Source organism: Otolemur garnettii, unplaced genomic scaffold (genome assembly GCF_000181295.1).
Source record: "Otolemur garnettii isolate 467f Iridium unplaced genomic scaffold, OtoGar3 scaffold00011, whole genome shotgun sequence".
Classification (NCBI taxonomy): Eukaryota; Metazoa; Chordata; class Mammalia; order Primates; family Galagidae; genus Otolemur; species Otolemur garnettii.
The window spans coordinates 7,201,965-7,216,006 of record NW_003852406.1 but is presented as its reverse complement, the minus strand read 5'-3'; the positions used below and the strand labels follow the sequence as shown (position 1 = coordinate 7,216,006).

Sequence of the window (14,042 nt, the reverse complement as noted above, 5' to 3'; positions counted from 1 at the left end):
TGAAAATGTAACTGACAGGAACTCATGACCCATAGGTTACAGCCCAGGTTTTGCCCATGTTTGTTAGAGACAAAGGGAGCAAACATAAAAGCACAATGTCTTATGGATATAATCAAGAGACTGAAAGGGCTAAATCTGGCATCCTCCAAATGTGTCTGTTCAACTATCCCTTACATCAATGGATGGCATGGCTCTGCAGACACGCGTCAGGACTTCCTATCTCTGGGGCTACCTGGGGGCCTCTCTGGATACACATCCAGGGGCACTGTCACTTACCTTGATGGTAGCCAAGGCCACCTCCATTACAGCGCACTGTCGGGGTGTCAGACCCTTGGCGTCCTCTCGGATCATGTGCTCCTGGAAAACAGGTTAACAACAGCTTATAACATAATCAGTTCATTTACTCAACAACTACTTTCAAACAAAATCTGTATCATTCCCATAGGCAAACATTTCCTAGTTGAAATATCTTCTTCATATGGATGCATTTTAAATGATTATTTCCTCATATATTTAATAAGTACACCTTTGCCAAAGGAAGGAATGTTGAAGGCTGACTTAAAACGTGGCACTTACTAGGCTTCATTTTCCCTCGCAAGAGAATATCAGTTATGAAAAGAGGGGAGAAAAACTAGGAGATATGTATCAAAGCTTTTTCCCCGAATTCCTTGTTTTATGTCTGTTACACTGAGAAATGTAGATCATGGAAGGGATCTAAGGGGCAAATTTAGCCTCCCCTCATTTTTACTTATACAGTCTATTTTAAAACTAATACCCCAACTTTATATCTTTCTTGTGTCCCCTTAATGCTTACTCGTTACTGGGAAAAGCCCCAGAGAATTAACTGAATTTGGCTTTGGAGATTTTAATCATTTTTAATATTTTAGAGCCTGTTTTAAAATTGACTTCATTATTTTACAATGGATTTCCTCCATTGTTCACGGTGGTTTGTCTCAATCCATCATTCAGAGCTTGTTTAGGGAAATAATGGTAGAAAGTTAGAGAAAATAATAAAGCAAACAGAAATTTGTCTAAGGGAAAAATATAAAAATCTCTGACCAAAAGGGAGATACAATAGTGGTATATGGTCTTCCCACTATTCTATTCAACAACATTCAAAAAATGTTTATTGATTGCTTATTATGTGCTAATACTATTCTAAGGTAATTGAGATGCACAGTTCAATAAAGGAAGGCTTTTGTCCTTTTGAAGCCTAAATTCGACCTCGTAGGACTCAATATACTCAAATGGACTTACTATTTTTGAATTGTGTTAAAAATATGGCATAATGCTTCATGGATTCATGATATACACTTATGTATTTTATTGAATTTTTCTCAGATACAGGCATTTCAACCAAAACATATGAGTTCACTTAATATTTTTCAATAGCAATTAACATCAAACACGTATTGGGACTCAAAGAATGATAGAAAATACTGGCTCAATTATAGGGGGAAATGCCTTATGTCAAGTAGTTATAAATATTTTATGTTAAATAACTTCCTGTGGCTTCCTCAGTCTTCACTGGTTTTACAATGTGGTCATATTATTTTTTAACAGCAATGGATGAGATTCTATTTTTTTTTTTTTGCAGTTTTTGGCGGGGGCCAGGTTTGAACCCACCACCTCTGGTATATGGGGCCACAGGTACTGCGGGAGATTCTATTTTTAATCCTTCACATTATTTCAACATTGATGAAATAATATTTCTGGGCCATTTTATTCCTATTTTGATTTTAGGTTATAAGAATAAAGAATTCACCCAATCTGGGTGACCAAAAAATCTGGGGACCAAAAAGGGTGCCAGTGGGTTATGTTCTCTGTGACTTTGATCTTTCCCATCAGTATGATCAGACCCTCTATGGAGCTAGTCTCTAGACCACCCAGAGTTCATAAGATCTACAGCCCCAGGTCAGGGGTAGGTATGTGAGTTAAGCACATTGGCGCATGTCACTTCCCAGCTACAGTGATTGGCTTTGTAATGGTGCTATCACTCCTTCAAAACCAGTGCTGTGCCAGTAGACATTATTAGGGTTCCCTGCACTAAGACAAGGGTTCTTTTGTACAAGTTTAAAGCATGTTACATCAAAGGATGTAAGAGCAGAGACAACCATCTTACAAACAGGAAGCAATGTCTGTTATGTCAATCTATCAAACAAGGAGAGGGCAGAGTTGAGAGATAAGAGGATGTCTTATCCCATGGTTTGAATCCCTAATTAAGCAGCAACAGAAATCAGAGCTCCCCTGTACTATTAAACTTCACGTAGCAATCACTTCCCTCTTTGATGATGTTAGTTTGGCCTCCATCACTTGAAACTGAAGCAGTTCTAGATAATAGAACATTCAACTCAGGAAACTGAAGCCCAGAGAAATGCAGTGTGTTTTCTAATACCACAAGGATGCTAGATGTACGGCCAGGACCATTTCTTTTGTAGTGATTCCTATGGCATTTCACCCTCATAGTTTTATTGAAAAACTTTAGCAGTATATAAATCCTCTTTTCAAAGTAGAGCCCAGAAGCCCCGTGGAGGGAATATAAGTAATAAAGAAAAGGAAAGAGATTTAAGATGCAAAACAATAGTTTGGCAGTGACATCTACCTTCTGTCTTTCCTCTTAACCATCAACAGCACTGAATACCTGTGAGAAACAATTTCAGGTGGTGCTTATGTCTTCTAGATGGATTATTAGTTTCTCAGGAAGGGGATAATGTGGATGATAAAATAGGATACTGAAATTATAAGGCATGTATTTTGTCTCAGTAAATAACTATGTGCATTGATATCCTTCCTCTGTATCAGACACACAAAACAATATAATACCCAGCGATACCTAACTTGAGCTGCCAGCTGGTGGATAAATGCAGACAGCACCCTCTGTACGTTGGAGGTAGCATACCCTCTGCAGTTACTAACCGAAGGTGATGCATTTATTATCTCAACATTGTAGTACCCACAACAATCAAGTGTTAATTTTTTTTTAACATTTTACAAATGCCAAAACTAAAGATTAGAAAGGTTAAATACTTTGGTCCATGTCACACACCTGGAAGAGCTGATGAAGAATTTGTTTCAAGCCTGTCCCTTAACTCTATTCTTGAATGAAATAAAAACATGCAGTTTAACCAGTCAAGTTCTCATCCTAGATAAGGACAGAGATTGAAGTTTCTCGAATAACCCCAAAGTTTTAGGAATCTCAAGTGGTAACTAAGAGGTAGGGTTATGTAGTCAGAACATCCCCACTTATGATGGGATTGACCATGTTGACAAGCTCAGTGTCTATTTTGATGAGTTGCCTTTTCCCGTAGTGTGTTTCTTGACTTTAAAGATTTCTCTAGGTCTCTTTGGATTTCTATGCAGGAATCCATTTTGCCTTCATTTATACAGAGCCAGTGTAATATATGAAATAAATGTATTCTCTATTTACTTCAAAATAAATAATGTTGAATCCTATAATACAAAGTTATAAATTCATAAGCAGAGTGTGAAATCACACACATGTATCTCCTTAATCCCATCATGCTTGTACCATCACTAGCAGAAGGGCGGTTTCTTCTCAGCTCATTACTTTACCTGGACAACCAGTAATTTCTTATTCTTACCTTCAGTTTGGATAATTGTCCAATATCCTTAGCTGCAATGAAAATCATCTGGGGTCCCTAGAAACACACAAAGAAAAAGAGAGAGACAATTTGGTCTTAAGATCTGCCATATTAGTCACAATAGAAATGTAGTCAATAGAGAATAGCTAAGTTTGCTCATCTTTGTCCTCAGCACCGAGTACAGTGCCTCGTATGTAGTAGAGAGCTCACAGAATATTTGTTCCGTGAGTGAATGAATGAATGACACAGTTCATACTTGGAGATTATAATGCTAGAGAAATTTCAGGAGATGGTAAACTTTCCTAGGGAAAACCTTATATAGAAAAATGAAATGTTAAAAACACACACACACACAAAAAAGACAAGAAACAACAAAAATTAAAATAAATATAAAAAAAGAAAATGAACTACTGTATGAACTATTGTAACATTATATATATATATATATATTTATTTCTGAAAAGCCTCATACTTTGTAAGGTTATGACTTAAAATAATAAGGCTTAATGGAGAAAATAGCAGTGGGTCGTGCAAAGTCTATGCAATTTTGTTATTAAAGAACTATTAAAACTAATAGTTGCTACTTTGGGACACGGCTTGGAAAGCTGGAGGGGAACTCTGTGAGTTGAGGCTAGTGGCTTCCACAAGGGATATTTAAAATAAGCAAAAACCCAGCCAAACACATGCAAAACTATACAGTTCAATGGTGGACTGAGACAGTGCCCAGGCAAGTGGAGAGCCTAACGGAGGTGGACACTCTGTTAGACCTCACATAGGAGGTCTCTATGTGAGACCCTACTAGGTCTGACTTTCTGGAAAGGGAGTCCATGTGTGGGGTACTGCTACTTGCCTCCTTTTTTTTTTTTTTCCTCTTTTACAAACAGGCCTGTACAGTAGCCAAGGTGACTGGTCTTTCCTTGTCTGCTGAAGTTACAGTTCTATTATATGCCAGAGCCTCTGATGTAGGGAAATTTACATATAAACCAATCCAACTTCCAGATTATACTGACATCTTTCCTCTATCAACCAATTACAGGAGAAATAACTGGTGTTCCAGAAATGTATCATGCATTTCATTAGAAGAAGGTGTGTGTGTGTATTTATAGACGTGATTATTCCACCTGTTTTATGTAGACTATAAAGGATTAAACCACATATTCATGGCATTAAGCAAAACTCCAAGTAATTCGTGTTTTATCACTCACTGTCTGGCAGTAAATCAACAAAAACATATGCATCTCCACATCCTGGAGCATTTATAAGAAAATATTTTCTGTGCATAGAATTTTACTGGATAAACATGAACTGCAGATGCATAATTATGGTGTTAATATGTATTTTAGTTTAGTTTATAATTACTCATCATGTGTATCAATTTATCTTCCTCAGTCACAGGAAAAAATATTCATTAGTACATAACAGGGGTTTGGTATGGTTATCTTTTTTCTTTCTTGGTTCAGGATATGGGAACTGAAATACCCAGCATGATGCCTCCACTTGACCATTGTATAATTTTGCTGCCAATTGACATTTCTGGTTATTTTTTATTTCACTGTGTGTGACACCATCACATTCTTGAAATCCACTAAAGAGTGTGTCTTCTATTAACCTCTAAGTGGGGAGGCCACAGACAAAAGCAAAATGGAAAGATGAAAAAAATGCCATAAGCAGGGTTTGAACTATCTCTTAAAACTACAAAATTTAAGGCAAAATGCAGTAGATGTATTGGATTTTAAATCTATTTTCCTGTGATCACAGTAAAATTAAATAAAAAATTAAATCTTAATAACATTACAAATTTACCTTTGCTACATTCTTTAAGAGAGAAAGTTTTGAATGTCAAATAAGTTTGGAATTTGATTCTTATTGCCTCAATTTAAAATGGACTTGCATAGAAAAACTTAAATGATCATTATTTAAAAACTAGGGCTGGCTGTGGTGGCTCATCCCTAGTAATCCTAGAACTCTGGGAAACCGAGTCAGATGGATTGCTTGAGCTCAGAAATTTGAGACCAGTCTGAACAAGAGTGAGACCCTGTCTCTAAAAAAAAAAAAAAGACTTTACATCCTTTGCATTAACCTAGATAGAGTTGGAACACATTCTTCTTAGTAAAGTATCATAAGAATGGAGAAGCAAGAATCCAATGTTCGCAATTCTAATATAAAGCTAGTAGATGATTGAATACATACCCTCATAATAGAAAAACTCAAATCAATTCATGGTAGGGGGCAGGAGAACAAGGGAGCAGGGGGAGGGGAGGAGAGAGGAGGAGTGGGGTACTTCCACTTAAGGAGCACAATGTTAGGGTGTATGGTACACCTCTTGGGGGCAGGACACAATTACAAGAGGGACTTTATCTAGCAAATGCAAACTGTATAACCTAATTCTTTGTACCCTCAATTAACTTGAAACAATAATAAAAAAAAATAGCCAGGCATCATGGTGGGTGCTTGTAGTCTCAGATAATTGGGAGGCTGAGGCAAGCAGATTTATTGAGCCCAGGAGTTTGAGGTTGCTGTGAGCTATGATTCTGCTATGGCACTTTACTGAGGGTGACAAAGTGAGACTCTATCTCAAAAAAAACAAAAAACAAAAAACAACTATATACAAACACCGTTTTCTCAAAATAGATTTAATTAATATTTTATCTGAATCAAAACTATGCATTTGAACATAAATAGATGGGTTATTGAACATATAACAACTAAAGGTTTTTTTTTGAGACAGAGCCTCAAGCTTTCCCCCTGGGTAGGGTGCTGTGGCATCACAGCTCACAGCAACCTCCAACTCCTGGGCTCAAGCAAGTCTCCTGCCTCAGCCTCCCAATTTGCTGGGATCACAGGCACCCACCATAACACCTGGCTATTTTTTGGTTGCAGCCATCATTGTTGTTTTTGGCGGGCCTGGGCTGGATTTGAACCCGCCGCCTTATTTGTATGTGGCTGGCACCTTAGCCACTTGAGCCACAGGCACCAAGCCAACAACTAAAGTTTAAATACGTACTGTTTGGTCAGTCAGAGGAGGAAGAACAATTTGCTTTTCTATTTTGTTAAGAACCAGCTTCCACAGCTCTTTCAAAATGCGCTTCAGGACAGTCTTCTCACAGATTTTTGCCGAGAGACTTAATCTGAAATAAAATAAAGTACATGCTCAGTTTTAAATTTCATATCAAGGTACAATTTTTAAATGCTAAATTCCATTCACTGAACTATTATTTTAATATCAAAGATCTATCTCATTATACATCAAATAATTACCTAGTAGAAAGTGAAATCAGAATATTTCTTTCCTTAAGTTGTTTTCTAATTTGATAGGCTCCAAAAAGAAAAGTAAATTTTAAATCCCATAAAGTAAAATATATTTAAAGGCAAAGGATTCCTCTTCATTCATATTTAATACTCATTAAACTAAGAGCTATTTCTGAGGTCAGTCACCAGGATTGGGCCTGGGGATTGAGAGGAAGATGGCAGAACCATTGTTTTTCACCTGTTTGATAGGAGCAGAGTGCAGACCATTCACCATAATGGAGTCAAGCCTTTCAAAGTGCACAATTTTCACACTCACTCTGATGTGTGTTTAGTATATGACCATGTTCATGGCCAAGGCCAACATAATACCATGACAAAGACACATATAATTTCATATAAGAACCAAAATTTACTAAACTAATAGACATAAGATATTCCTTACCAATTCTCATGGTAAGACAACGATGTATATTACCTAGCATTTTTTTTTTAACACTTTATACAACTTCTTCTTTAGAAACCTCTTCTGCATGTCTTTCTCATGTATTACTATGCCTTAGAAATCAAGAACAGGCTCAGAGGGGTTCTGGTACCAAGACAGGGAAGCTAGTAAGTGAGACTCAAAGTTAGGTTATCTTTTAAATTCAACATTCAAGATCCCACACTGCCTATGGTAAATGTGCTTGTGCCTGAAGGTCCAGGATGTACAAAGGCCCAGTGATATGTCAATATCTGTTAAATAAACAGTAACACTGGACTCTTTGACGCTCCTTTAATTAGAGAGAATTAAACCCGTTTCACAGAGGGTCCAAAGCAGGTCACATATTTCAGAGCAGTGTCATCGATTCCCTGTAGTGCTATTATGTATTCTGTAAGCTTTTAGGCTTAAAAATTATAACCTGGGCTGTGGTCCTGACAGACAGAACAGACCGTTTTTAATATTTAAACACATATATAATTAATATTTGAATAATTAAAATTAATTAACATTTAAAGGAGTGTGACATGCGAGAGGCGAACAAAGACATTTCCCAAATACATTTTTTCATGTGAAAGTATTTCTCCTAATACTGTTGTATAGAGACACCCAATATATAAAAATAGATTTTAAAAAACCCTCCTCCGAATAAAAAGGTGGTTTGGGGATCCCTGAGGCATATCTGTGAACTGTAGCCCCCCTCAATTTGGAAATTGTTGTTCAAGGGTCACATTTCTAGCGTGCTGCTGACCACTGATGACTGGACACGGGGTGGAAACGGGCAGATGTGTCACAGCTGACAAGAAATGGCTATTCTCAGAGAAAGTCCTAGGATGATCGGAGATACACCCAACCTGTCAATTTTGCTACAGATGTGTAACTTCCACTTTCAAAGGATCGGCCTCTAAGAATTGATCTCTTTTTTATGGTCAGTCGCTTCCTTGGCACGCTGACCGTCCCTGCTTGGACTGGACTGAAAGAAGAGCAATCAAATCATTGCCAGGTTTGCAGCTATCCCTGGGATTTCTGACAGTCAGGAATGGAGTTTACAGCTCCTTTTATGAAGTGGGGTGGTCTTGGTAGAGAAAGTGAAACATAAAGAAATAAGATGTTTTATTTAGAGCAGGTGCACAAAGATAAAGAGCTTTCTACAGCAGGGATTTTCTCAAAACCACCCTGAAGACTGTGAGCCCTCTATTGTGGGTTTTCAGTAATGGAAAACAAAGGGAAAAATCTAGCAACTGTCTTTTTAATTTAGTCAGAGTTAATTAACTTGATAATGCAAGCCGAAAAGCACGGATTTTGGAACCTGGGCTATCTGGATCGGCTGAACACAGAACCAATTAACTAGACAATTTCCGAACGTAATATGGAATGGCTAGCAACAGAAATTTCCTGTTAAATAGTTGACAATATCTTCAGGAAAACGTAAACTAGCTGCTTTCCCTCTGCCTGGAATGCTTGTCCTTCATTTCCATACATTCAAACTCTATCCACCTTTATATACCCAACCCACGTGAAACTCTACTTACTCTCTGGAGCAGAAATAACATTTCTACTCATTATCACTGTACACCTTACTACGTTTATCTGTGCACCTTTCTTCTGTCTTCTGCTAACACTATTAGCTATTTGGAAACAAAATCAATACGTGACCCTTAAATCTCTCCTCTAACGAGTAGCTTGACAGAGGCACCTTCTGAATAAGCCCTGAGAATTTCTGCGACTCTCCAGGTCTCATATTATACCTACTTCAAAAAGTGTTAAATCTCTTTTACAAATTTTTAAAGCTCATAGATTCTTTTCTATCTATATACTCCATCTTTTTCTACTATTATAAGGAGTATCATCTGTGATGACAATGGAGAATAATCAGAAATAGAAAATTGAGACTTAGTAACAGTAAACCTTAAGTAAAAGACTGAGTCAGATTCTGAATGTCCTAGAAATAAGGGTCTGCCTGTTATCTTTATTAGACACATTTTACAGACAATGAAATAGATTCAAAGTTACTCTGCTAGGAGTTGGCAGCATCAAGATTACTTTAAAACCTTCTGTATATTGCACAACTTTGGTCATAGCATATACAAAACAAATAGTTTGATGAATGATAAATGATACGTCTCAAACTACTGGTTGGAGTGCTTAGTCCGCTGCTTATCACCATCACATTCATAACCAGTCCTGGATGATTATAGTGATTCGATTCTGTATCATCCATAGAAAAAAGCTCTATAAAAAGGTAAAACTTTCAAAGGAATGCATAGGAAAGTATCCAGTGAAAGTCCACATCAAGAAACTGTCTGTCTCTTTCCCCCTTTCTTCCTGTCTTTCTCTTTCTTTTCTCACTCACTTTTTTCTCTCCTTTCTCACTTTCTTCTCCTTTCTTCTGCTTTTCTCATCCCTTCCCTTGCTGACCTACCTTCTTGCTATCTAGAGACCCGTTCACCTATTTTCTACATAGTTCCCTACAGAGAAAAGACCAGGAGACTCAATTTTTCTACCAAAAGGTGAGATTAAATTGATAAGAATGTCAGTCTTACTTACACGGTAAGATTATAGCCAAAGGGAGGGGGAATTAAAATAGAAGTCATAAAAATACAGAAGAGGTGCTCTCTACTAATTCTTTCTTTGTTGTCTTTATCTTCAGAGAAGGGAACCGTATCCCTCCTTTATATCTTGCTGTCTTTTGTGTTAATTTGTCACAAAAATAATAAATGAGATAACACACATAAACTATCGTGTATGACCCTGGTCCTTGGTAGGTATTCACAATGATTATTTAGTTTTCTCTTCTACTTTCAGTTCTGGTTTTGAGTATCAATGTTTAGGAAATCATGTGTCTAGTTGCATTAGATCAATGGTTCCCTATTTTAAAATATAGGAACCTGACTCTCCTAAACAAAGTTAGAATTTCTAAGATGTTAAAAAAACAAACAAAACTAGCACTCTGAGAGGCTGAAGTGGGTGGATATTGTCTTGCGGATGGTCTTACAGGTTTGAGACCAGCCTGAGCCAGAGCAAAACCCATCTAGAAAAATAGCCAGGCATTGTGTCCCAATAGCCTGTAGTCTCAGCTACTTGGAAGGCTGAGGCAAGAGAATCACTTGAGCCCAAGAGGTTGAGGTTGCTGTGAGCTGTGATGTCATGGCATTCCACCAATGGTGACAAAGTGAGACTTCGTTCAAAAAACAAACAAACAAACAAAAAAATTAACCCACCAAGCTTCCTGGTTAGGAACACTATCTTAGTCACAGAGACCTCCATTTCTGCCCACTCCCACCACTACTGTCCTCTCCATGCCATCAGAGACTTAGGCTTTCTTTGTCATCACTACCTAGTGACCAGAATAAGTTTGATATGGATGGGCACTCAAATAATAGCTATGGAAGGCTGAGTCAGGCAGCTACCCGCTTCCCTGGGAGCTGAATTAATTCTAGTCACATTTGTGTCATTCTCTTCTTCAGCAGGTGTCTGACATGAAATCAGATACTCTGGACTCAGCTTAGTCCTTTTCTTTATCCACAAGGATGCAAAACAATATGCTAGCTGAGGATCGTGATCCGAAATCTCTCTCTGCCTCATACCAGCAGTCTCCTTAGTGATCCATAGTATATCCGTTCATTTTTTTCCTTTCCTAGACAACATCATTCCTGATTTTTTACCATCTACTAGTGAATGAAAGGTGTGGTTGTTTTTTAATGAATTTGCTTATTTCCACAGCACTCTTTCCCAAGCTAACTTATGCAGAGAAAGACATTTACTTTTTTCCCCTTAAAGCTTTCTCAGTTGAATTTAGGACAAGTAAAGAGGAAACTTTGCAAACAACTTACGTTTTGTCCAAAAAATCCATGAGCGGTCTCAACACGATTTCTGCATCCATTGCTGCACTGTTCTTATTAGAGGTGGCATTTCCATTTGCTCTCATTTGATTCAGTTCAAAACTCATCTGTTTTATACACTCTTCAATTATCAGCTGGAAACTAAAAAGAAAGAATAGAAATTCAGGAATAAAGGTAAACATTTTGCCTAAGTCCCCTTTAATTCTACCTTGAGGCATTTGATCTGTTTTAAACTGGATGAATTCCCTTGTTTTCAAACTCATTGTTCTGCTGCAAATGATTTTGCTACAAAATGAAAGCTGGGAGCCCCTGTATGTTAAAGCAGTTAAAGGTATTGTTCTTCAAGTTAAATCAGTATGAACTGGGGTTCACTCAGCCCCTATCTCTGACAGTAACAGCGGAGATGCTCCTCTGAGCGCTGTTTGGGAAAATGGCTGCTCTGGAAAGGCACCTGACATCAGGATACACCTTCTTCATTCGCTTCTATGACTTCCACCTTCTTGGCTTTTTTCCCAACAATACTGGCTGTTCCTTCCCAATTACCTGACCTCTAAACATTGGAGTAGACTTGCCAGATTTATCAAATAACAACACAGGATACCTAGTTACATTGCAATTTCACAGAGTGAATAGTTTTAAATACACATATGTCCATGTAATATTTGGGACAAATTATACTAAACATTATTCATTGTTTATAGGAAATTCTGTACACTGGGCATTCTGTATTTTATCTGGCCATCCTACATTGTGATGCTTTGGGCTTGACCCTTGGACCACTTCAGGTGTCTACTAGCAGTCACTTGCTTGGCAATCATATCTAGTCCCCTGGATTCCATACTGTCTATTAATGGTTCCCAAATTTATATCTACAGATCTGATTTCTACCCCAAATGCCAGATTGTTTTATTGAACTGCCTATGTAGCCTTTCCTCTTCCAAGTCTGATGAGTTTCTCCTACCTGACATCTCTTATCCAAAAATGATATAGTTTCCAACAATAGGAATAATTATAACACACAGGCAGACAAGAGAAAAACACTTAGATGAACTGAGAAAAATGAAAGATTAAAAAATGGTCAAATCACAGGATGATAATGAGCAGATAAAGAAAGTTCATTTTCACACTGCAGTCAAGTCCATTCTTCTCCTTCCTCTGCATACAATGATTATACCGTTAATTTTATTGAAGAAGTTATCCAAATGCGTGGATTCATCAACTTTTATACAGAAGTTAAGGAATCATCACTACATAAGGCTTCACTATGAATTAATAGAATACATGTATTTGTTTATTCATTCATGCATGCCTACATTCTATAAATAATTAATAAATAACTACTGTGCACCAATTATCACTGTAGTTGCCGAGTACATCAATGAACAAATCGGGTACCTCTTCTTATTCTTAATAGCATGTATGACACCTTTTATTTTAGCATTTACACTATGGAAATATTTTGGGTATCCTGTTAAGTACTTTATTCTTCTACTTTTTTGTTTTATCACCTAAACTGGGAAATCCTCAATATATTTTAGATTTTCACAACTTGGTCACTTTTATTGTTCCTGGGCCTTTTAATTGCAAATTTATTAATCTATTGGTGTATAATTTTGAGTGTTTATTTAAGGTGTGAATCTACTTCTGCCACCACGTTTGACCTGTCTCCATATTTAGCTCCTGATTTCTCTTTGGCTTCCTTTACTGTTGACAACACCGTTCTTGCCCTCCTGGATATGACTTGTATTTGGTTCCATGATCTTTGGATTTCCTCTGGCCCCTGTGGATGTGGCTCATTTTATGGCTCTCTGAATATTTATCTGCTTCAATGGAACATTCTCTTCCAAGCTCTCATACGGGAGAATCTAAATCTATACTATTAGGCTTTCAATTGGCTGGAGCTGCCCTTGGACTTCTGTGAGGTAGTGGTTGCAAGGGAGGGCTGCAGCAGGGATGAAGGGCAAAGTGGGGAAGGGGGTAGAGTTTGTGTTGGAGTTAAAGGTAGTGGATACTTGGGGTAATAAGGAAGTAAGGCAAATAACATTGGAAAAATACCCCAAAGTTGCCCCTAAAGTCATCATACAATGGGAAGTTGTAGCTAAATGTACCTTTTTAAAATTTTTTATTAGAGCATAACTGTATACATTTATGGGGTACAATTTGATGATTTGATATACAATGTAGAATGCTTACATCAGACTGATTCACATAACCCTCACCTCACTTATTTTTTGTGGTGAGAGATTTATAATTTGCTCTTAGTTATTTTGAAGTGTACCCTTGTATTGTGCACATTAGGTGAGATCCCACCAAATTAAATGTGCCTTTTAAAAATGAAATATTTATGACAAAATTTTACAAAGGTGGCTAACACGCAGAGAATATTTTGTAAATATTTTATAAAATTTTGCAAGTAAAGGTACATTTAGCTATAATTTCTTATTTTTCCTATGTCTGGTGACTTTCAGGGTGACTTTTGGAAAACTGTCGTTGATTTACCATTGGGTCATCCAGTGCTCCTGGGGCCTATAATAATCACCTTTAAAACAGCTGCTTATTTTTTCAATATATTGGGGCAGGGACATACATGAAAAAACCAGAAGGTATAACCTTTATATTTCAGTTGTGTGAACAGTAATTTTCCTAACAGACTCACATTGTAAACTCCAACCAGAACCCAGCTCTAGGCATGGGATAGGATGAGTGAAAGAAGGGTTCTCAGTGCTTGGCGGCAAATGACATTCTCCTTTTGCATTAATCTGGAGCAACCTAATGCCTGCACCTCACCTAAAAAGTCTTTGTCTCTTTCAATTTTTGGTAAATTCACCTCAAAGTCTTTTTCTGTTTTTTTTTTTTTTTTTTTTTTTTTTT

General features: G+C 37.3%; 1 protein-coding gene across 1 annotated transcript in view; it reads right to left on the bottom strand.

The window, feature by feature from the left end:
- The window catches only part of UNC13C (unc-13 homolog C), a 527,267-nt gene that overhangs the window by 79,781 nt on the left and 433,444 nt on the right, over positions 1-14,042 (bottom strand). Inside the window, 4 exon segments of the mRNA XM_003784369.1 lie at positions 277-357; positions 3,603-3,659; positions 6,607-6,730; positions 11,163-11,312. Of these exon segments, the coding sequence (XP_003784417.1) occupies positions 277-357; positions 3,603-3,659; positions 6,607-6,730; positions 11,163-11,312 (412 nt within the window).